Source organism: Phoxinus phoxinus (genome assembly GCF_949152265.1).
Source record: "Phoxinus phoxinus genome assembly, chromosome: 3".
NCBI lineage: Eukaryota > Metazoa > Chordata > Actinopteri > Cypriniformes > Leuciscidae > Phoxinus > Phoxinus phoxinus.
This window is the reverse complement of record NC_136878.1, coordinates 13,246,002-13,272,289: the sequence shown is the minus strand read 5'-3', so window position 1 is coordinate 13,272,289 and position 26,288 is coordinate 13,246,002. Positions and strand designations below refer to the sequence as shown.

General features: G+C 38.8%; 1 protein-coding gene across 3 annotated transcripts in view; it reads left to right on the top strand.

Moving 5' to 3' along the window:
• The first annotated feature begins 95 nt into the window (after positions 1-95).
• sptbn4a (spectrin, beta, non-erythrocytic 4a) overlaps positions 96-26,288 on the top strand; it is a 44,245-nt gene continuing 18,052 nt past the window's right edge. Inside the window, exons 1-4 of one of the 3 annotated variants that reach the window (XM_079606833.1) lie at positions 96-182; positions 1,256-1,292; positions 1,603-1,709; positions 19,473-19,623. In XM_079606833.1, coding sequence (XP_079462959.1) covers positions 19,501-19,623 — 123 coding nt within the window. In that variant the 5' untranslated portion in view covers positions 96-182; positions 1,256-1,292; positions 1,603-1,709; positions 19,473-19,500. Of the gene's footprint in view, positions 183-1,255; positions 1,293-1,602; positions 1,710-18,948; positions 19,259-19,472; positions 19,624-26,288 lie in introns of those variants that run through there. The other 2 variants (XM_079606834.1, XM_079606832.1) reach the window with 2 other exon arrangements.

The following is a 26,288-nucleotide window of genomic DNA, read 5'->3' as shown; positions in this document are numbered from 1 at the left end:
AAAATAATTATTCTTCCACAATTGTTTGCTGGACAAAAATATTATTATACTGTGTACTCATAACGAAAAAAAAAATCTATACAGTAGTTTTGCACAATTTTAGAGATGAAGCCACATGATTGAAGAAGATTGTTTTCATAATAAGGAAAAGGGGGAGTGAAGAGCTTCAAAGACCAGGGAAAGTAAGTATACAGTGTTGTAAATTGTCTACAGTGGTACAATGTTTGTGTTTCAGTTTTTAGTTTATAGAATCATTTATGTTGAGGTAATTTATGTAGATTGTTGTTTTATTACTATTGTATAGTGATATAAGTGATAAACATGGTAATATTTTAAAAACAACAACGTTTTTTATTGATGTTCCTCATTTGTTATAATATGAGTATAGAAAACAATTATGGCCAGTCGAAAATAAAAAAACTGCATGTGCTTCATGTGCCCACTGGCTGTCTGAGATGTTGATATGGACTGGCACATGCAGCATGCTGCTGGATGCCAGTATCACCATGGCGACACTGACTAGGTCATTCCCTGATGAGCAGTAATAACATCTGCCTGACCCAATGACTTCAAGGTGCATTTTGTAGTGCATGCTGCACATTATACAGGCCTGCTAGATGTTACTGGAAATTCATGCCTGCTCACACATTCACGGTTATCTTGACATGCCTACTAAACAAAACCACCCTCACACACACACACACACACACACACACACACACACACACACACACACACACACACACACACACACACACACACACACACACACACACACACACACACACTGCATGTCCTGGAGCTTTGATTAATAACACCTGATTGTACATGTTCGTCTTTAGCTCCCTTCATGCAGATTAACAAGGTTAATTAAAGTGAAATAATTTGAAAAGACAAAGAACAAACCATTGCTTGTGTGTGGGGATGTTGCTCTGTTTTTAAAAGGCCAGTGATTGAGAAAAATTTGTCTGATTTGCAAACATAGAAAAAAAAATTTTTTTCATCATTGTCTAATGCAATTAAAAAATTGTGACTCAAGTTTTGTGGCAATGTCATGTTTAAGGATCCTTGGCGATTCTCACTTCTACATTGACACATCTCACGACACAACATTGGCCTTTGTTGCTCTTGAAGAGAGCCAATAATGTTAGTGCAACATTAACATTACACAATATTTTGCTATGGAAGTCAATAGGGTCCCAACAAATGTTTGGTTACCCATATTCTTCTAAATATCTTCTTTTGTGTTCAGCAGAAGACAGAAATTCATACAGATTTAGAATCACTTGAGGGTGAGTAAATGATCACAATATTTTCATTTTTGGGTGAACTATCCCTTTAAACAAAACAAAACAAAAAACAAAACAAAAAAGGAATCAAAACTCCTACACTCATTTGTATTTGTATTGGTAACCATTTTTTGTGTGTGACAATTTAATATATAAATATAATATGTATGCATGATGTGATATCATTGTTCATATATACAAACAACTGTGTTTACACTGGTTTCATATAAATGCTTCCAAACATTTCACATGAACATTTTATTCGCATTTTGTTCTTTATTGTTTGTAATATTTGTCTCTTGTTGGGTTTTAGAACCGGTTGTCCACAGGGGGGCGCCAAACGGCTGAAGGCCTGTTTTTAAACATGGACAGGAGACAAGTTTATGCATTGCTGACATCCAACGAATTACGAAAACTAAGGTGAATAATTTTAAGATGTTACCCTTTTTTATGCTCATATATGGTCCGGGTATCATTCGTTCATTTGTTTTTGCTTTCACATATAAAAACGGAAAAACGAGAAAACAGCTCCTTTTTCCGTTTTTCCGTTTTTATAGAAAAACGAAAAAACGAAATTATGACTTGATTTTTTATTTACCCGTTCTTGCACGGAACTCAGAAAAAACACTTGATATTCCGATTTTCCCCTGTGGGTGGTGCTAAATCTGATTGGCAGGAAATGCATTAATTATTTTTCAAACTAAGAGTTTACCCACATAAAATTAATAGTCTATATGCATGCTATTTATTACCCAATTATTTGGCTTAACTGACTGAAAAAATCTATTGAAATAGCCTAAATGTAAACATGTTCACGCATTGACAGTTGTCAGACAAAAGGCTATTTGTTATTTATGACCCATTTGATCTAAGCTTAGGCTATACATCTTGAATTCGATGTTAAAAAACATAATTGCTGGATAATTTTTACTATAATAAATAAGCAGATTTTATCTGTCATTTTGGAGAAAGAGAGAGATTTTGAGAAAACGTTCGCGTAGTAAAATTTATATTTTATGTTCTGTGGAGAGCCGACCCTTCTTCATCCGGGAGTACCCTTCTTCATAATTCACTGAATTAGCCTACTAAAAATATTTAGATTTTTTTTGTCAGGTCACATTTGTCACCCATGTAGCATGTGTATGTCCCTTATATTAAATATAAAACTATATTCAAAAATTATATTCAATCCTGGGCTATAGTCTATTCCGCGCTCAAGCGCATGCATAAAACTTGCCGCAAAGCACCAGGAAAAGTAGACTAATGATAATAAATGTGTCTGAAAAAAATAACGAAGCATTTTAATTGTTTATTAATAAACCATTTTTTTTCTAAATCAGTGTAGGCTGCCTGCAAACATATCTCCATACATCTCCGCTGTAATGTAACCTAGATGCGCCTTATACGGACAGGATTACATAATCAGATGGTACCGTACGTATTTGCTTTCGAATGCATTTTTTCCGTTGGTGGACATTTTTTATAAGCTATATAGATAGGCCCTAGCTATATTTCTCATGTCTGTGAGGCTTGTCTAGGCAGTTTTTCAGTTAATTTTTGAGACGCACTCCAATTCACAGAGATCATGAAAGCGCACCCTGTTCGTTTTCTTTTATTTTACAAAAGCACAACGTTTTCTTGTTGTGAGCTTACACAAATAAAAGTAGTTGCGACTGATGTATTATTCTTTTATGTAGTATTTTAAGTTGTTTCCACCGTTGATAGGAAAATGAGAGTGAAGGCACCGGCGCCTCCATGTCATGCAGTGCGCGCTCCACACAAACACTCGGAAATGCGCTTAATAACAGCAAATATTTATCCAGGTAACGTTAGAGCGATCGGCCATGCCAGACGGATAAGTCCTCTTCATGTTTAACAAATCAAATTCTGTTGCATTTTCTTGCGCCATTTTGAAAAGGGCGGCTGAAACATTAAGCCTATAAACGCCCAACGCTGGTGTTTTTCTTTTAATACATTCGTCTAGGCTTTAAAATAAATATTGTTTGTGGGCTAATTATTTATTTTATTGGCTACTTATATTTTTCATTTTTGTTTTGCATTGAATAGGCTACCATTTAAAGGATTTGCTGTGCACCGCAATGTCATCCTCATAGAAAGCCACGTTAAGAGCCACCTTTATTTGCCTTATAATAAAGGGTTTCTATGGGAAGAAAACGCTTAACGTGTGATTAAATGCGTTGCGTTCATATTTTTGGTTCATCTGCTTCTCTGTAGGATAGTTTATTAATAAGGTGTGTACAGCATTTGATCTTTATCACTGAAGTAGCCTAAGCCACATTAAGCTTTGTCTTTATTATAAGGGTTTTCTATGGGAGGAAACGCTATTGTGCAATTAAAAACAATGTTCGTATTGGGCTCATCTGCTAATCTGTATACATGCTTTATTAATAAGTGTGTACAGAATTTGATATTTTAACATGAATGTCCATTGGGGGGCTGCTTCAGCTTTTTGAGCGTAGAAGTGTGATAAAGACATGATTGGCTATCATTTTAATGGATAAAGGCATATTTTGTACATGACTACCTACACTCTAAAAAATGCTGGGTTGTTTCAACCCAATTTTGGGTCAAATATGGACAAACCCAAACGTTGGGTTAAAAATTTAATTAAAAAATTTAACCCAACGGCTGGGTTTGTCCATATTTGACCCAGCATTTTTTAGAGTGACATTTTATTTTACTGTCTATCTATGGTCTATATAAGGCCAAGAAAATATGTCGTTTTAACTACTGTAGAGTAATATAACCCTGTGTTGTAGCCTAGTCATTAAAAACGATTTAGTTTCATATTCATGTTTTAATAAAATAATATATATTTTTAAATTTCATCTATGTTGATTATATGAAAAGTGAAAAGCATGAATAGGATAAGATGATTCCGAAAATGTCGGGAGACAAATGTAGTTGGGCAGACATGATTTTGACCACTTCATTAAGTTTGCTTTTGTAGAAAGCCTGTCTTTAAAGATAATTTCGTTTTGTATTAATTGTATCTTAATTTAAATCAATGTTTCATCAACCAATTTCCTGGGTTTAATAGCCTAAATAAGAGGTAAGCAAGCAATATAATCAGGACACGGAGGCGCCGGAACTGGAGCTCCTCTCTTAAACCGAAACTCAGAATATAAGCTACTTGCCTCACAGTCACAGACCTGAGAAATATATCTAGCCTATAAAAAGTTTGAAATGAGCAGGCTACTTTTATTATTATAATTTTTTTTAATCAAAATCTCTATTTATTAGGGCCCAAGCCTTGAAAAGGCGAAGGCCCTATTGTTTTTCTTGGGATTATTATTTATTCTTCTTCTTCTTTATTATTATTATATTACTACCTTTTGGTCACTTTTGGGGGCCTTAACGTGCTCAAAAACTCTTGAAACTTTGCACAAATGTCAGAACCTGCGGCCATCAGGGCCCGACTGAAGCTGGGACCCGGGCGTGGCAGGGGGGCTCGCCAGCGCCCCCTGGAATGGGATTCAAAAACATGTCCATATATCAAACACGCTTGCATGTAATAATATGAAACTCGGTACACATATAGATCTCATCGGGCCGAACAACTTTCGTGCTCTAAGTTTTACGCCAGTCCAACAGGAAGTCGGTTATTATGGGTTGTATGGAAACGCATGTTCTGGCATTTGAAACACTTCTCCTAGAGAATTCATCGGATGACCACGAAACTCGGTGTGCATGAAGCCAAGACATGGAGGATGATAAATTGCGAGGGGATTTTTGATATCTCGAACGGTTTGGCCGTGGCGAGGAAACAAATTTATGGCGAATATTGGAAACAGGAAGTGTGTTATAACGTCTTCATACATTAATTGATCTTGATGAAACTTCAGCAGTGTGTTTGCTGTAAGAGGCCGATCACATGGATGTGACTATTGTGAGTCAAAGTTATAGCGCCACCAACTGGCAGCAGGAAGTGTGTCACTTTCAAGATACTTTTGACCCAAGAGGGGGGGTTAGTTTTACCTACAGTCACAAAAATCTATATATGTATTCTTCTCCTTGAGCCGGACAACTTTCTAATTTACAGTCATTAGCTCAGACCAACAGAATAGGGCTATTTAATAAAAATCAAGTCATACATAGGGCTATACTGCCCTCTAGTGATGTATGACAGTCAATGCCAGCATGTAAGGTCTAAATGAGATCAAAATAGTTCAGACATAAATATATATTTATTAGGGTGACTGTGTGAGGATATTTTCCCACCGGTTAATCGAAGTGTGACACCGGCGGGAGCTTTTAAATCGCTAACTTAAAAGCGAAAGTAAGTACTGGACGTCCAGTAGGAATGAACTAAAACACATTCACTCTGTTCTGCTCGTTCCTCGCAGTGAACGCGTTATTGCTTGAATTGCGAGTTCAATAGCCTATTATTCTTAATGGAAAACAATAAAACAGTACAATGACAGATTCGCTTAAATAGTCGTTTTTACACAAAATATTCCGTCATCATCTTTTTAGTCAGCTCTTCACCCATGATGATTAATGAAATTGGACTGATCTTTGCTGCGACTCTCGTTCAACTCACGATTTATTAAGCGGACACGTTCAGGTTTTAATAGGTTAGTGCCCGTTCTCTAACTAAACTAAATTATTTTAACACACACACACACACACACACACACACACACACACACCCACACACGTGCATTGCAATCTCAAATCGACGGTGGAGCGCGATGATATATTTAAATCTGTATATTGTAGCCTAATATCTGTACCTAGTCACACCCCTACTCTTATTAAATGTATGCTTCATATTTCATTTTTAATTTCTAAATTTGATCAATAAATTAAATTTTTTAGAATAATAAGACACTATAGGGACACCCTGTGGCTGATCAAATTAAATATTTTAAACTGAAAAATAACAATGCATTAAATAATGTTGTGAGATTGTTTTAAATATAAGTTAATTAACGATCGTTGGAAAGAATGATAGGCTATACTTTTGAACATAACACTAAACCTCCTTTAAGTGTCGCAAGGCGACCGTCTTAATGAGCGAGTCATTGATTCATTCGTTCAAACGAGTCGTTTGAACGACTGAGTCATTAATGAATGAGACAGTTGTCTATTGATTGATAATTGAATCTTTGAGTCAAGCGATTCTTTCAAAAAGCGGAATCATTCACTAATGAATAAACACTGTGAGATGCGCGATGGTTCTGCTGTGATCTTTGTTGAACTATTTTCGCTGCTGAAACAGAACAAAAACAGGAACATTGCATCTAAAGTGTAAGTGACTCATTTTATGCATTTATTGAACTGTTGTATGAAATCAATGTCAATTTTTCAATTGTGATGGTGGTATTCATGAAAAGAGGACTCGTCGTGTGAGGTTGCTTAACTGTATCATGTTAGAAAATATGAAAACGCCCCATTTTTTAATTGTTCACTGTGATTATTTTGTGAGTGCTTCGCAACATTGTTACCGTGAGTAATGTATTTATAATGCACTATCGATAGCAGCTTACAATAAATGTTATAATCAGGATTTTGTTTCTTTTTTCCCCATGTTCTAATCAGGTTGGGCAAGTAAAATTATCTTTGTCTCAACCATGCGCTTTTTAGTTTCATGATTTGGCTCTATAGTTCGGGGTGGATTGCTTGAATTGTGAGTTCAATAGCCTATTGTTCTTACAGTAAATGAAATCGGACTCCTGCTGCTGATCTTTGCTGCTTAAAATAAACAGATTACTGCTCTGTTTGAGGACAAGAAATTAAAACCAATGCAATATGATGAATGTCCAAAAGATGGCACCGACAGACTGTTTTTAAATGAGGTTGGATACATTTTTTTTGCTTTTAAACTGTGTGTGTGTGTGTGTGTGTGTGTGTGTGTGTGTGTGTGTGTGTGTGTGTGTGTGTGTGTGTGTGTGTGTGTGTGTGTGTGTGTGTGTGTGTGTGTGTGTGAGAGAGAGAGAGAGATTTTGGTTGGGTGACAGTTGTAGGTTACAGTTTGACAAGAGTTTATAGTTTAACAAAAGCCCAATGTGTTTTATTGCGAGTGTACACAAATATAAGGAAACACTTGCAGTTTGAATGATGTCTTGTATGAACAAAACAACACACACACACACACACACACACATACACACACACACACACACACACACACACACACACACACACACACACACGTGCATTGCAATCTTGACATCGCAGTATGTTCATTATAGCCTTAATATAATAGTCAACCTAACATATAAAAATTACACTGCTCTGTTTAAATAGTCAGTTGTACAGTTCCTACTGTTCACAGTAAGCACCGCTCCACTGTGATGTTTCCAAGCACATTTTTGCGTATTTGAAGAGGATCATTTTTCAATATTGGAACGTGAGTGAAATACAAAGCCTATAATAAAGAATAGTTTAGCATCCAAACATTTTAATAATATATATATATATATAATAATATACATGTTAAAAACAGGGGGGGGGGGGGGGGGGGAATATACACACATACCGGTATATATTTATATGTATATATACAATTTTTTTTCTTATATGTGCCCTCGATGCGCACTTTTGTAGAACCCACACTGATGCAAGCTCTAAAGCAGACTTCTTCTCGACAGTCAAAGCGGAGTTACGTTATTGCCCGTCGTGCACAGGAACCCGAAAGGCACCGGGGTGGCGTTTTATATATATATATATATATATATATATATATATATATATATAAATAAATATAGCTGCAAGCAGCGATGGAGGGCCCAAGCCGGTGGCACCGCCACCTCGGTGCCTTTAGTGCAACTAAAGGCACCGGGGTGGTGGTGCCACCGGCTTGGGCCCGTAATCGCTGCTTGCAGCTATATTTTATTTTTACTTTTTTAAACTCTTTAACTGGCACCATTTCTGGAAAACTGTCAGTGAAGTCCCGATATGCACATTTGTTTACATTCATACATATAATCACCTTGACCAAAGTTGTACTTAATTTTTCACACTGAATCTTGAAAAAAAAAAAAAATAGACCTACCTACCGACAATTTTTTTTTTTTTTTTTTTTTTTTTTGCTGTTAAGGCAAATCAAAATATTTTTAAGGATGGCCTGAGCAAGAGTATATCCGGAAGATATAAAGGGATAACAAAATCTATTGGCAAGGGAATGCAAAAGAAACCTATATTGCGAGGAATGCACTAAGAATGGCCTTTCCATTCTGCCTTTTGTCTGATAACCATGTTTTACATTTAGGCTATTTCAATAGGTTTTTTCAGTCAGTTAAGGCAAATAATTGGGTAATAAATAGCATGCATATAGACTATTAATTTTATAGGCTAACAGATACAGTGTGGGTAAACTCTTAATTTGAAAAATAATTAATGCATTTCCTGCCAATCAGATTTAGCACCACCCACAGGGAAAAATCGGAATATCAAGTGTTTTTTCTGAGTTCCGTGCAAGAACGGGTAAATAAAAAATCAAGTCATAATTTCATTTTTTCGTTTTTCAAAAAAACCCCGCAAAAACGGAAAAAGGAGCTGTTTTCTCGTTTTTCCGTTTTTATATGTGAAAGCAAAAACAAATGAACGAATGATACCCGGACCATATATGTTGCTTTTTAATGTGGTAATTGTTCAAATCTGTAATCTTTGACTGGGCACACTGGGTTGCAGAGAATTATTTAAAAAAAATAAGTTAAATGGAAAAACAAACAATCAAAAAGCTAATGGACGTGCTTCAGTTGCTAATGAACACAATATTAGTAATTAGTTTATGTAAGTAATGCCTAGTAAAACATTTAGTTTTATGCCCAGTAAAACTACAGCGTGTACAGTATGACAAAAGCAATTAATGAGGCGAAGACCAGGCAACTCAGTGTATCTTCAGCAGAATTCTTTATTGAGAAACGGGCTGTTTGGGAGCTGCAGTCAAGTCTAACAAGCTTTACAGTACATTGTAGTTTTATACACATTTTAGGGCAGTCCTTACATGTGAAGACAAATCACTCAGGTCACAATCTTAAACAAAGTATGCAAAAGATATAATTATTAGCCCAGACTTTGGAGTTTTATGAAACCCAGTCCAATCAGCATAACTGCACCATGCAGGGCAATTGTACCAAGATTGGGGCAGTGGAAACAAAAGCCATTACAGACAAAAGGTGATAGCCTCAAGCTGCTTCTTTAACTACCAATATGGAGATCAGGAACTGTCAGAAACCTCCTAGAACCTTTGCTTAATAATCATTCATCTGATGTATCACATCCTCACCTTAAATGGCAAATACAATGTATATCCCTTTAGTTTTTTCGTGATGTTATGTCAGGACGTATAGGATCAGCAGATCCTAAACAGATTCTTAAATTTGTAATCCCACAGAGGACATGTTTCATTTCAGTTTTAAGGATTTCTCACCACCACCGTCTCACCTGCCAGAATGGGATGCTGATGAAGGCATTCCTTTTGAATGCATATATCACTACAAATACTTATTTCATCAAATGTACTTTAATTTGTATATATATTTCCTATATATTACCTTTATTGTTTATCATTTATAAATATAAATATATAGGTCAAATATTAATTTAGTTTTACACACACACACACACACACACACACACACACACACACACACACACACACACACACACACACACACACACACACACACACACACACACACACACACACACACACACACACACACACACACACACACTAAAAAGTGTGGGGTCAGTAAGATTTTTTTATAAATACATTAAAACTGTTATTCAGCAGGTATGCATTCAATTGATCAAAAGTGTAAGTAGAGACATTTTGAATGTTCCAAAATATTTATTTTTAAATGCTGCTGAACTTTGACAAAACTTGAAAAACTATCACGGTTTCCACAAAAATGTTAAGTAGCACAACTGTTTTCAACATTGATAATAATAAATGTTTCTTGAGCACCAAATCAGCTTATTAGAATGATTTCTGAAGGATCATGTGACACTGAGTTATGTCTGCTGAAAATTCAGTGTTGCCATTACAGGAGTAAATTGTATTTTAAAATAGAAAATAGATGTTTTGAATTGGAATAATATTTCACAATATTACTGTATATTTGATCAAATAAATGCAGCCTTGGTGAGCAGTAAAAAAAGCTTACCGACCCCAAACTTTTGAATGTGTGTGTGTATATATATATATAAGCCTGGGACTAACAATATCAAGGAGCAACACTGTTCATGCAAAGCTTGGAAGGTCTCTATACACTTATAATCGTTATTACAAAGCAAACGGACGACGCAAGTATAAAGTTGTATTTATTAGCAGCGTGTGCTAGCATATCAACAATTAGGGAAGAGAACCGAAATCATAACCTAAAACTGTCTAACTAGTACGGTATAACTTCACAGTAAGGTTAAAAGCAAAATGTATCTTAGAGCACACAAAAGTGTGCTTGTTGATCCTTGAGGGGTTTAGCTGACTGTGAAGACGTCCACACAGTTTAATCCAAAAACGACACTTGTCAGGATTTGACTTCGGTTTTGGGAAGGGAAAAAAACGGACACCCCCCTCCAACCTCTCTGGGAAACACGTATCTGTGTTACAAATGCCCCAGGCACAATGTTTAACCATATTTTTGATAAAACTACGACGGTAATATCCTGCCGAGACCAAAAATATGAGACGCCTGTGTTACGTAAAGTCAATGGAGCGCTGTGAAAAAGTGTCGGACCTCTGTGGGAGCTCGTTCTTGGCTGCGCTGTGATTGGTCAATCTACATTCTAGGGCGTGGCTTAGCCAAAGGCGAATTACAGCCTCAAGTCTTTTTGAGTATGATGTTACAACCTTGGGACACCTATTTTTGGGCAGTTTCTCCCATTCTTCTTTGCAGAACTTCTCAAGCTCCATCAGGTTGAATAGGGCACACAGCCATTCTCAGATCTCTCCAGAGATGTTCAATCGGGTTCAAGTCTGGGCTCTGGCTGGGCCGCTCAAGGACATTCACAGAGTTGTCCCGTAGCCACTCCTTTGTTATCTTGGCCGTATGCTTAATGTCGTTGTCCTGTTGGAAGATGAGCCGTCGCCCCAGTCTGAGGTCCAAAATGCTCTGGAGCAGGTTTTCATCAAGGATGTCTCTGTACATTGCTGCATTCATCTTTCTCTCGATCCTGACTAGTCTCCCAGTTCCTGCCGCTGAAAAATATCCCCACAGCATGATGCTGCCACCATTATGCTTCACTGTAGGGATGGTATTGACCAGGTGATGATCAGCGCCTGGTTTCCTCCAGACATGACGCTTGCCATTCAGGCCAAAGAGTTCAATATTTGTTTAATCAGACCAGATAATTTTGTTTCTCATGGTCTGAGAGTCCTTCAGGTGCCTTTTGGCAAACTCCAGGCGGGATTTCATGTGCCTTTTTACTGAGGAGTGGGGTCCGTCTGGCCACTCTACCATACAGGCCTGATTGGTGGAGTGCTGCAGAGATGATTGTTCTTCTGGAAGGTTCTCCTCTCTCCACAGAGAATCGCTGGAGCTCTGTCAGAGAGACTATCGGGTTCTTGGTCACCTCCCCGACTAAGGCCCTTCTCCCCCGATCGCTCAGTTTGGCTGGGCGGCCAGCTCTAGGAAGAGTCATGGTGGTTCCAAACTTCTTCCATTTATGGATGGAGGCCACTGTGCTCATTGGGACCTTCAAAGCTGCAGACATTTTTCTATACCCTTCCCCAGATCTGTGCCTCGATACAATCATGTCTAGTCTCGGAGGTCTACAGACAATTCTTTGGACTTTTTGTGCTCTGACATGCACTGTTAACTGTGGAAGTCAACGACCTTATATAGACAGGTGTGTGCCTTTCCAAATCATGTCCAATCAACTGAATTTACCACTGGTGGTAAATTTGTTTTTTATTTTTTAATAAATTAGCAAAGATTTCAAACAAAATGTCTTTTACGTTGTTATTATCTGGTATTGTTTGTAGAATTTTGAGTAAAATAATGAATTTAATCTATTTTGGAATAAGGCTGTAACATAACAAAATGTGGAAAAAGTTAAGCGCTGTAAATACTTTCCGGATGCACTGAATATATGTAGTCATGCATGGGTGTAAAGAAGTGCACGACGAAGGAACCTTGGAAATCCAGAGTTCTCGCGAGAGCACAAATTGAATTTGCTCAGCGAGTTACTCTGAGCTGCACCAATCACATCGGGTTATCTGATATAGGTGGGCCAGAGGCGAGATGACGACACTGCTGTGACATCGAAGTCATTAGTAAACATTGCAAGATGACTATGGATGAAGACCAGTTGTTTGAAACGTCTTTGGCCGCTTCAATGAACGAGTTAGACTTGGCTTTTTATCTAAAAGAGGAACAGAAGACGGCGCTCGAATCGCTCCTTTGCAAGAAGGACGTTTTTGCTGTTTTGCTGACCGGATATGGCAAGAGTCTAATCTACCAGTAAGCTCTGCTGGTAGCTAAGCGTATGCGGCTTAGACTGTGTATTGTTGTGATTGGTCGTAGTTAGGGCTGCACGATATTGGGAAAAAATTACATTGCGATATTTTTTTCCCCAACGATATATATTGCGATATTGAGAGCCATAACTCCAGGCTAAAGTCAATAATTACCATTCCATGATATTAATAATTTCACTAATATGCAAGCTTCATTACAAGTGACAAAAAGGTCACTTAATATTTTATTCCAAAATTAGAACATTTCTGTAAACACAAAAGCAGAACACATTTTTAAATAAAACAGCAGCTTTACACCAACCCCCCTGATTGGTTTACAACAATATAACTTAAAATAAATATATTTTTTTATAAAACAACATAAGCATTTTGGTTCACAATCTTTTAAGTCAACTTTTCTTAGCCAAAGTGCCAAAGTAAAACAGTGTTGGTATTTTGGTCGTCATCATAATCATATGAAATAAACAAAATGAAATAAAACTTTAATATATTTAATTTGTATTAAATCTTCTAAACAGATTAGAGAACATGTTTCTGTAAACAGAAAAGCCGAACACATTTAAACAGGAGCTTTACCGCCAGCGCACCAAGGGACCTGATATTGTTAGTCCCACCAAGAGCTGAGCCTAATGAAAAATCAATAACTATAATGCCGATATTATTTCAGTATAGAAATACAGACATCCCAAGTCTCCCGGAAGTTCCGGGAGTCTCCCGCATATTGATAGCGGCTGATGCCCGCGAATTAGTTAAAATCTCCGGAATCTAGAGCGAGCGCGCCGGCGAGACAGAGACAGTGCTCCAAACCGCGCAGCGCGTGCACGGCAGAGAGAGCAAGAGACCGCGCGCGTGCCTCATGAAGAGCATGTAATATCTCCCCCTCGTGCTACTGTGCTACTACCCTTCACATCGCATGTTTCGGCGATGTGACTATCGCTCACCCTTGCACCATAAAAATCCAACTGAGGAGGAAGGTAGGGGGCTCTGGTGGAGGATGCAGAGTAGTTGGCGAGCAGGAGACCAGGGGAGATGACATAAGGAGAGACCAGGGTGGGGGTGTCCCAGAGAGCAGCTAGGGCGATAGTCCACAGCTGAGTCGATGCAGGAAGGAGCCACGGTGGAAAATTGGCTGACGACACCTGGGGGATAAGTGACAGAAATGAAGCCGATGGGAATGGAGCGTATTCGTGCAGTGAGGTGATGGCTGGCAGGGTTTTAGATCCGACGTGGGGCTTGGAAAGTCCTCCTCTGGGCCGATGGTGAATGCAGGTCCATTGCTTACCAGCACCCACTCAACAAAAGCGCTGAAATCCTCTCGAGGACCGGTCTCTAGGAGACACGCCAAAGCCAAAAAATCTCTGGTGTGGTCCTCCAGAGAACGGTCCTTCTGCTCCAGGCAGAGCATATATATATACATTCACTATTATTGGCAAAAGTTTTGGGATGTCTGCTGCCTTTACATGCACATGAACTTTAATGATATCCCATTCTTAATCCGTAGGGTTTCATGTGAACTTGGCTCACCCTTTGCAGCTATAACAGCTTCAACTCTTCTGGGAAGGCTTTCCTCAAGGTTTAGGAGTGTGTTTATGGGAATTTTTGACCATTCTTCTAGAAGCGTATTTGTGAGGTCAGGCACTGATGTTGGACGAGTAGGCCTGGCTTGCAGTCTTCGCTCTAATTCATCCCAAAGGTGTTCTATTGGGTTGAGATCAGGATTCTGTGCAGGCCAGTCAATTTCCTCCACACCAAACTCACTCATCCATGTCTTTATGAACCTTGCTTTGTGCACTGGTGTGCAGTCATGTTGGAACAGGAAGGGGTCATCCTCAAACTGTTCCCTCAAAGTTGATCCCTGTTCCCTCATAACCCAGACTTATCAATCGGATTGCCAGACAGAGAAGCGTGATTCGTCACTCCAGAGAACACGTTTTACTGCTCTAGAGTCCAGTGGTGGTGTGCTTTAAGCCTGGAACACACCAAGCCGACAGTTGGCCGTCGCCCGTCGGGCAGTTTTTGTGCGTCAGCCGACTAAGTTTCTCAGTGTGTTCCGCACCGTCGGCTGAAATTGGTCCTCGTCGGCTTTGTTTTGGCCGATTTGACATATTGAATGCGTCGGGCCGTCGGTGAAAGAGGGAACTCTGATTGGCTGTTCAGCTTACTGAACGAGTCAGTCCCCGAGAATAATAGCAAAACAGCCAGCAAAGAAGTCAAAACGGTACAGATACAAGACTGTTCTAATGTTACGTCATCTTACCTGAATGTTCCTTGGTGAATATTTCAATATCAACATGAGCGGAGTAGAATAAAGAAAGTATGTAGCAGGATTGATATTCAAAACGGTAAGCACGGATTGCTTTGTTTACAGTTTGTGTATCTGCAGCCTGCAGCGTCAGTTTCCCTTTTTGAATGACGGATATAGACGAATATATCTGCAGAAATAGACAGTTGTCACATTTACACGCAGACGCAGAACGCGCATTCTAGCTGACAGTCGGCTGTAGTTCTCTTCAATTGACATAGAGGCACATACCTCCTGCGCTTTCCCAACCAACTTGCACTGAAGTAGAAGCGGCCAGATTTCCCTAGGCCAATGCAAGGCGGCAGCTATACGTTCAAACGCGTTAAAATAAGAGTCAACCTCGGATTCTCTAAACGTAGGAACCAATCGAATTTGTCTGCTAATGTCAAATTCATTTGAATTTGCAAAAGGTGACACATGAGAATCAACAGTAGGCCTATCAGGTGATACAGGAACTTTAAAAGTACTCACCGGCAAACGACGCGCGCCTTGGCTTTCCAGCTCGTACTGCTTCATCTTCAAAAGCTGTGTGTTATGCTCCTGCCGTTTAACTTCTAGATCAAGTTCTTTGAGCCTAACTGCCAATTTAAGATCCTCTGTGTTCAAACCTACAAGCGGATTAGCAGTAGCGTTTCCATCAACAGATTCCTCAAAAGTAGCTTCCGGACCCTGCACACCCGCTTCGGCATTTCTTAACTCTGGACTGGATTCAACTCCTAAAATTCCAATCCTCACTAATTTTTCACGCAACGCTTCTCGAATTACCTCCTTTGTCCCAGCTCTTTGAATAGGTATATTTAAAAAAATCAGCCACCAAAAACAAGTCAGCTTTACGACATTTCTCCAATGCTTCAAAAGTAGGTGAAAGTCTAAAGGATTCAATGCTAAACTCCATCATATAACTATTTCCAACCCCTTTACACAAGTAAAAACTGCCAATCAGAAACAACAATAAATGCATTTAGCAAATAGTGTACTCACCAGCAAGATATTCTAACAAATTTTCCCCGGAGACAGAAGAAAAAAAAAAAAAAGAAGAAAACATCAAATGAGCAAACAAAATATGGCCTAAAGAACAAACAAAAAAAAATGAATAAAAAGCAGCGGACGAGCCCCCATTTATTACGATCTGTCTAGGTTAAATCGTAAAAAGAATAATAGACATGACTCCCACTCCCAGTCGTCAGACCAAAAGAAACCAATGAGTCCGAAGTTTCGGTAAGAAAAACGATAAACGTTTTATTAGAAAAAAATATGAAAAAACAAACACACGTAAAATGTAAATATCTCCAAAGTAACAAACCAGTGGGTGTAAAATCTTCAGGAAGACCCAAGGCCCAAAATAACAAACAAAACGGATAATAAACAAAATATCAAAACTAACTTCCCTCAAAGTATCCAAAATCAAAATCCAACGAATTTCCCTAAATACACTAACAAAACAGAACGAACGGGATTTCAAAGAAAAGGGCAGGTCAACCCTACAAAAACACCATCACTGAAAATAACAGAAACATAACATAAGCTAACTCAGGAAAAATGATCTGACGGCTGGAGAGGAGACAGGAGAAGTGCGACCGGCCCGGAATCGCAACAGCTCGCCTTCAGAAGCCGGAAGCATTCTTTTAAGCCCGCGTTAACCAAAGGGTGGAGCCATCTCACAGCTGATCAGGATTATCCTGCAAGGAACAAATGAAAGAAAAACGAAAGAGACAAAAAACACAACAGAGTATACAAACAATATACAATCAAAACAGTATACGGAGTTACATAATTCCGTAACAGTGTTCAAGTGCAGCTTTTTACCCCGATGCGAGGCGACAACACAGTCGGCTTTCATCAGCGCTAGTTCGTCGGCGTCGGCTTGGTGTGTTCCAGACTTTACACCACTGCATCCGATGCTTTGCATTGCACTTGGTGATGTAAGGCTTGGATGCAGCTGCTCGGCCATGGAAACCCATTCCATGAAGCTCTCTACACACTGTTCTTAAACTAATCTGAAGGCCACACGAAGAAAGTTGGTGACTTCTGTGCACTTTGCGCCTCAGCATGCGCTGACCCCACTCTGTGATTTTACGTGGCCTACCACTCCGTGGCTGAGTTGCTGTGGTTCCTAATTACTTCCACTTTGTTATAATACCACTAACAGTTGGCCGTGGAATATTTACTATGGATATACTATCAAGGTACCACACTTGAATTCACTGAGCTCCTGAGAGCAACCAATTCTTTCACAAATGTTTGTAGAAGCAGTCTGCATTCCTAGGTGCTTGATTTTATACAACTGTGGCCATGAAAGGGATTGGAACACCGGAATTCAATGATTTGGAGGGGTGTCCCAAGTTGTACAGTATGTATGTGTGTGTTTGTATTATTATACTGTATTTTTTTACTGTCAAATTTCCTGCGACCCCCAGTTTGAAAACCCCTGCATCAGGCTAGCATATCTCAAATATAACATTTAAAGCTACAAAGCTCTTTTTTACCATGGTTTTGATACCATGCAGTTTAATTTCATTCTTGTGCAAACCATTGGCCCAGGTTATCATTCAGATTCCAATATTCGCATTGTACAATCCTTGCCTCTAGTTTCCTCTTAAACCAAACCCTGCCGTTAATTTTAAGGCTTAATTGCTTCAATTGTTTCTGAAAGATCTGTCAGTTTCTTCAGAAATATTCCAGTCCAATCCTCTATTTTCTGGGTGTGTGCATTTCTAAAACATGTGCCTGTCCCTTTAAATCGGAAGCAGCTATGCTACAGTGACACGTGTGTGTCCTTTCCTCTGCTCTCACTCAGCTGTTTGAAATGATGACAGATGCCTTATAGACACACAGTCAAGATATCTCCCATTGAACCTTCAGGTTTCCCTTTTGACCTTTGTAATGACACAATCCACCTCTCAAATTAATCTGGGCAGTATGTTTCACAGTGCACATGTAACATACATACGTCTTCCTTTCTGAATGTCCTTACACACACACACAAACACACACACACACACACACACATACACACACACACATTGTGTGGCATCTGCCCAACACTACTGCTGAGACTGTGACCTCCAATGCCTCAGCATCCCTGTGGTTGTTTTCTAAACCAATCTGTTCTCTTTTCCTTACTGTCCCCTAACACACACACACACACACACACACACACACAGACCCACACCCTCCTGCCCCCCCGGTGCAGCTAAACGTCCCTAGTGACACTGAAAGATGTCGCCTCTTTTTCTTTCCTTTCCTTTACACCTGTCACTCCCTTTCTCTTTTTCCTTGCCCTTTACGAGGTGTGTTTCTCCTACAGTATTTCTATCTCCCTTTGTAGCCAACATTCCATCCTTATGCCTCGTCTTTTCCTTTCTCTCTCTCTCTCCTCCGTCTCTGCCACCCCCCTTTGCCTTCATCATCTACCACCCCCTCCCTTTTTTCCCTGTCTCTCTCTCGTTCTCACTGCCTCTCCCTCTTTCTTGTTCTCACTCCCTCCCTCACTCTGAGGCACTGCAGTAAAGTGTGTTGATAGGATTGAGGTGGTTTTCTCTGCGCTGAGAGAGAGAGAGAGAGAGAGAGAGAGAGAGAAAGAGAGAGACTGCAGCATGCTGCATTGCAATCACACTAGAGCACATGAGAATTTGCCCACAAAAGCACATGTGTGTATCCATTCAGCCGTCGGATCCTCCGCAGCACGATGTTTGTGAGTGCGTGAGCTCATTCAAAGAGGGTAACTTGTGTCTTTACGTGTCTAAATCTGCTATCCGCCACCCCCCCCCACCCCTCTCAACATACACGCACATCGGCAACTCCTCCCACTCCTCCGACGAACCCCCATCCACCCAGGTCGACAGCAGGACGGCGTAGCGATTCTGGACGCAGCGCTGAAACCAGAGCTTCGCCCTGACGTGGACGTATACAGGCAGGCAAAGACGCGGCATTTGGTCCTTGTCTCGCCTGAGGGATTATCATGCAGTGTTTTTTTGCAGGAAACTGCTGGAGTCATTGCCGCTGAAGATTCTCTAGGAGACTGAACGCATTTGGTGGGTGTCTGTCCTGCGTGTGTGTGCGTACCGGTTGTTTTTTCTGAGCCGTTGGACTGACGCACGGATACTGCAGCAGAACTGCAGGGGCCTGGACGCTAACCTGGAGGACATGAAGACCCAGTGGATCCCCCACCCCTGAGCACCAGATCCCACTGCTGCTGCACATTCTGCTGAGGTGCTGCTCTCTCCTCTGCTCTGGAGATTTTTGGGAAGTGTGTGTGTTGGTGGTGGAGGGGAAGAGGTTTTTCGTGGTGCTGCAATGTTGCATTGCTATTGAATATATGGGGCCTAGTGCTGTGTGTGTGTAAATGATGGCTAAAAGATTGTGACAGAGTGTGTCTGTGTCGTAGCTGTCTGCTGACTGCTCTGTGCATGTGTGTATGGTATAGCTGAGCAGAGCTCCCAGAGGCCGATAGGATGCTGACAGCTCGCGATGGAGCTCGAGATGAAGCTCAGAAGCTGCACAGGAAATGGATGAAGCACCAGGCCTTCATGGCTGAACTGGCCCGCAACAAAGAATGGCTTGCCAAGATTGAACAGGTGAGTCACAAGGGCTGAAATTAAAGAAATGTGATGGGGAGAGAGGAGGATTTTTTTTCTTTTTTTTCTTCTCAGGTAGATGCTACTTACTCAAGCTGCTTTTCAGGTCCAACTCCATGGGCTCCAATACTTTTCAACACATTGGCTAGTTTATACATGACCACAGTTTGATTGAAAATTTATATAAATATAATATAAGAATCAAAATATAAGGACGTGTATATACTACCATTCAAAGGTTTAGGGTCAGTAAGGTTTAAACAAAGAAAAAAATAAATGTAAACTTTTATTCTGCAAGGATGCATTAAATTGATCAAAAGTAGCAGTAAAGACACAAAATATTTATTTTCAAATAAATGCTGTTCTTTTAAACTTTCTATTCATCAAAGATTTGTTTTTAAAGTGTATCACGGTTTCCACAAAAATATCAAGCAGCACTCAATATCAATTGTTTTCAACACTGATATAAAAAATAAAAATATACATAATTTTTTATCATGCACCAAATCAGCTTGTTTGAATGATTTCTGAAGGATCACGTGACTGAAAATTCAGCTTTGCCATCACAGGAATAAATTATATTTAAAAATATATTGAAACAGATAAGTTGTAATACTATTTCACAATATTAGTTTTTAATATTTTGATCAAATAAATGCAGACTTAATGAGCATAAGAAAATTAGATTACAATATTTAGATAATAAATGTAAATGCTTGTCAGACCTTTACTCTGGGATGTATGGAAATGAATACAGAGCCAAGAGGGATTGTGGGTAAAAAGCAGATTGCATAAGAAGTATGACAGAAAAAATAAGACTCAGTTGTGTTAAGGATGAGTGAAGATTTATTGAGGATAGATTCAGGATTTGCTAAGATTGGGTTAAGGACAGATTGAGGATCTGTTAAGGACATATTCAGGAATGGTTGAGAATAAATTGAGGAAAGATTCGGTATTGTTTGTGGATAGGTCGAGGACAGATTTAACATTGGTTGTGGATTAGTTGAGGGCATTTGGTCCTGATTGAGGATGTATTGAGAAAAGATTATTTGATTCAAGATGAGCTGAAGACAGCACAATTTCTTGAAGGGCATTTTCTCACCTTCATTATAGAAAATGTCTTAATCTTTAAATTAATGGTTATCTATATTTCATACTGTAAATTATAATGTTGTGATGCTTCTTACATTCACTTAAGCATTTGACATTGAAAACGACTGTTCATTTTAGCTTTTAGCATCAAGCTCAAGCTGATCACAAAAAAACCTTAGTGGTGTAAACGAGAAGAAACATTGGTGGTGATAATGGTCAAGGAATGCTTGATAGTGGAAATGAAGAGCAGTAGTAGATAGACAAGGCCGGTGAAAAAGAAGGATCCTCTGCTGTCCTTAATATCATTATGCAACCACACTGTCTTTACATCTACATGTACATTTTTGTTATTTTTAATATCAGTTGCCATTAAATGCTGTATGGCATGTTAAATTACATGCTCTGTTTCAGTTAGTCTATGGTGCTTTATGATGCCCTGCAATACAATATTTGATCCCAGATGACCTGTTCTTATCTGGTACATGCTGTCCTGAAAGATTGCTTATCATGACCTGATACACAACAGTACATCCTGGTGCATCTGATGTGTCACGGTTGGGTTTTAAATGGCACTGTGAAGTGTCTGAAACCATACGGCATCTTGTGGGATGGCGGGGACTTTAATATGATTAGCATGTAAATCAGTCTAAAGGTATAAGAGGTATTAGTTAGATATCTCCTAGTATTGCTGATTACAGAAAATAGCAAGGAACCATGTGACATGGTGCATCGTGTGTTGCTGTATGACTGCATAGATGCTGCTACTGCTACTTCGTTTTTCATGCTGACAGTGGGTGAAAAGCTGATATGCAGGCATGAGCTGAATGTTTCCCAAATGATACATTGTCTCAAAAGTATGTACAAAACCAATATTTACCAAAATATGAATCCATTAAGTTCTGATATTTCAGGTCCATGGTTTGGCGTGTGTGTTTTTGTGGTAGATGTACATGCTGTGTGGACAAAGATGCAAGCATGTAGTGTCGGTCAAAGCAAGGTTCTAAACATAAGTGAAGATGCTTTGCTACAAAGGTTTTTCTGTCTTGATTGAATAGTGTGTTTGTATGTGGTAAACAATCCAACTATGCCCAAATATTTCAGATGCGTTTTGCTGCATTGATGATTTGATGAATAATAACTCAAATGCCTTGTTGATTCTTCACTGTGTGCTTGTGGTTGATTTGTGTCACATGTTTGAATGACAGGACTCTGAATAGTTTATTAGATGTTGTGGTGGGCCTGCTATATTTCTGTTTTGGCCTTGTTTTCTCTTCTCATATTTCTTTCCATTTATTACTATTGAAGTTTGCTGCTATTTACAGTTCACCAAGGAATAGATGATGTAAGATGCTAAACTCTGTAGCCTTTAGGCTGACTGTACTACTTTGTAATAATTAAGCTAATCTTTATTCAAGCTGATTTTAAATGTCACTTGTTTTTTTTTTTTGATACTTCTGTGTCAGAGCTTGCCTAGAGGAGCAGCCCCTTTACAGGAATTATTAAAGTCAACAATCAGTTTTCAGGCAGCAATCAGACTGGTTTATGCCCTTACAAATCTTTTCATGTGGCAAGAAAAACTTGTTCTGTTAATTGAGATTTTTTTTTATGTATTGGACATATGACTGGGAAATATAGCCAAAAATGTGACATCTAATATGACAATATATAATATATATAATATATAATATTACATTAAAAATATTCAACGAAATGAATGCAGCATCCGTTTTTTTTCCTGTCATCCTTCGGCTGCGCTACAGTAGGCTACATGATCACGGTATCTTTCATTCAAGTGCTATTAAACCATTCAAGTAAGTGTGATAAGACGCGCTGTCTGTGAAGCGGCTTTCTGTGAACAAACAAACGGAACACGCACACTGAATGCCGCTTCAGACAGCGTGCCTGTGCCACTTTAAGTTCTCTTTCGCGCTCGAACGGACAAAAACACACAAAGTTATGTTAAAATTCCCGTTTGTCGAGTATCCTCATAAGCACAGTCTTAAATGAGTAGAAAACACCCATATATATATATATATATAAGGCACAGCTAAATTAGACATTTATTACAATTGGTGTACAATTTATGTGAAGACAAAAAATTTTTATTATAGTAAATGTATAGTTTTTTTTAAAGCCTATTTAATGTTAAAATTGATAGCTTTCAGTTACTGTAATGTTGAATGGCTTTAATGAATGGCTAAAAATGAGGTTAAAATCCATTTAATAGAGACATCAGTGTCAGTACTTGGAGATTCAATGTGAAAGGAATACAATATAAAAATATATAAAAAAAACTTTAATGTTAGGTGCCGGTAATTACAGAAAAGTATGCAATTCATTTGTTAATTTTTTTTAACTGATTGACAGCACTACTTTATGACCTTGTATAAAACACAAATATAATATTACATATAATAAATATTACATGTTAATGTTTGTTAAAAAATTTATACTGCACTTTTCTAATCAAATACAATCAGATTTAAAAGGATAGTTCACCCATGATTTACTCCTCAAGCCATCCTAGGTGTTTATGACTATCTTCTTTCAGACGAACACAATCGAAGTTATATAAAAAAATGTCCTGATTTTGAACTCAAAAAAGTGCATCCATCCATCATAAAAGTAATCCATTCGACTGTATGGATTAATAAAGGCCTTCTGAAGCAAAGCGATGGTTTTTGTTAGAAAAATATCCATATTTTAAACTTGGATATCACCTAAAATAACTGGCTTCCGGCAGATTGCCTACGCAAGTCGACTTATGCCTAAAGAGTAACCACTGATGCGATGTAGGATGTAGGAGTATCGTAAGCTTTGACGCCTCTTGCGATTCAAACAAATAGGGCTGGCCAACAAACTTAAAAGTTGTATCAGCGATTTTAGGCCCAAAAATAATTGATCACATTCATCTAATCTTTCCTAATGATCCGCTAGGTGTTGTGAGGTTTTGCGCTCGTGCACGGCTGCACGCGAAGTCGGAGCTGAAGAAGAAGCCAGCGTCTATCAATGAACAAGAGAAATTGAACATGGCTGAGTCAATCCCCAAGAGGAGGATTAGGGAGAGGGAATACCAAAGTGTTTATTCCAAGACACGGCTTCTTCTTCAGCTCCGACTTCGCGTGTAGCCGCGCACAAGCGCAAAACCTCACAACACCCAGCCCCTGTCGGTGATTGGTTGGAACACTATTTATTTTGGTTTTTAGTGGTTGGTGAAACCAATTGTTTTTGTGTGCAGATCTCAGAGCCCAGGCTGCCTACAGAGATGCTTTTTTTTGACGGCCTGCTTATGGGGCGGGCAGCTAGCGGATCATTAGGAAAGATTAGATGAATGTGATTATTTATTTTTGGGCCTGAAATCGCTGATACAACATTTAAGCTCCTCTTCTCTTAAACTGAAATCCTCCAACATTTCTCTTTAAAAATTCTCATTTTAGATTTCTAATTTGTGACTGGTGTCTTGTTTTGCTCTGTCCTCAATGTGTCAGGTCAGAGGTCACTATTTCTCTATAAATTGATGTGTTTGGCCGTCAGTCGGAAGCTAGTTATTTTAGTATATAAAGTTTAAAATATGGATATTTTTCTCACACAAATGCATCGCTTTGCTTCAGAACGCCTTTATTAACCCCCCGAAGCCGTGTGGAGTACTTTTTTATGATGGATGTATGGATGCACTTTTTTGGACTTCAAAATCAGGACAGCCATTCACTGCCATTTTAAAGCTTGGAAGAGCAATGATATATTTTTAATATAAATCCGATTGTATTTGTCTGAAAGAAAGATTTTTGGGTGTATTATCCCTTTAAGTGAACATTGCTATTAAAACATCTTTGTCTTAACTCTCCTTACTCGCAAGAAAGGATTGCTAGTCTAGACACTTTCTGTAAGAAATGTAATTTGCAAATAAAAAGCACATTAAAATCCTCACTCTATTCACTGTTTCTATGTCATGTAATTGTTATCAATAGCAAAGTCATTGTGAATATACTGTGAATATTCAATGGGTCACCCAGCCCTAATGTAATCTGGATCTGTGTCATATCATGGGTTGCGAAAGCTAATGTCATAGTATGACATAATATCTTCAATTATAATAAATGGCATGGTTCTTTCTGCTCTTGATCCGTAAATGCCAGTGGAAATCAGTAGCTTCTTGGCTACATGTGGGTGTGAGTCACTCACATGTATCTCCAGGCCTTTTGTGAAACTTGTGATTAATGTTGTTCTGGTACTGCCAACGTTTTCAAAGCTTTGTTCGGACGATTTCAGTGGACCATATCAAACAGGCAAACCTATCTCATGAGTGAAATAGCTTTTTATAATCTGAATTCTGCAGTGAATTAGATTCACCAGCAGATGCAAGGGAATACGTATATATGTTGAATAATCTGTGTTGCTGTGTAGAAAATAGTTTTCTGCTTCACTGAGTCAAGTCAAAGTTTTTGTCTAAACGCATTGTGCATTTGACTTTGAATTGTCAGACGTTTGCTTGTTCTGTTCAATTTGAAGACGGAGAGTCTAATTCTGCTTTCTGTGCAATCTGGAACATGCTTCCTTTTCTCTCTCTGTTCTTCAGGATTTTGTTTCAGGACTACAGCTGTGTCAGAACTCTTGCATCTATTTTACAGTTAAACAGGTCATTTTAGAATTTAGAATTCTGCCATTTTATTCTGTAATTTATGGATGTCTCATTTTAATAATGATCCAATGTTTTTGAAAAATTAACAATAAATCTAAAAGGAATATGATTGGTTCAAATAAAAAAATCATATTCGATGATGTTGAAATTTTTCATTAATATTCAACAAATCAATTGCTGTTTGAGCTGTGTGAGTTGAAGCTAAAGTGTGAATGAACAACGATAAACTTAAGCGCTGTCTATATATTATATATATATATATCAGTGTTTCCAACAGGATTTTGTGAAACTGTGGTGGGTGGATCTCGGTCCCTCTAAGGGGGTCCGGGGGCATGCCTCCTCATAAGAACATTTTGTACTTTTCAGTACAAAAGTTTTACTGTGTGTGTATATACATACATACATACATACATATATATGTAATGGTACACAGAAGTCAGGGTTCGGTACGTACCTCGGTTTTGGGGTCATGGTTTGATTCAAGTTCGGTACATTTACATGTCCGGCACAGGCTTCCCATTTCCAGGACACGCATATTTCATTACTGGACTGTTGTGAGACTTCCACGACATAAATCAGCACAATGCCAAATGATTTTGTCTCGTTATAATAGCAGAAACAACTTAAAATACTCCGTCATTTATTGTCATACGCGCAAGACATCATTCAAAACTGTAAAGGTTTTTATTTGTGTGCACTCACAATAAAAACAAAACATTGTATTTTGTAAAATAAAGAAAACAAACAGGACGCCGCTTTCTGCCGCCCCAGTTTCCTTTTCGTGAAGCTTGTGGAGCGCGTCAAAAAATAATCGCAACTTAGCATATAGACCTTATTCAGAGCAGCGCCATGACAGGTATTAAAGCTACAATATGTATTTTTTAGCCGCTAGGGTCGCTAACCTCTTACAATAACAATGGCGTAGGTTGATGGT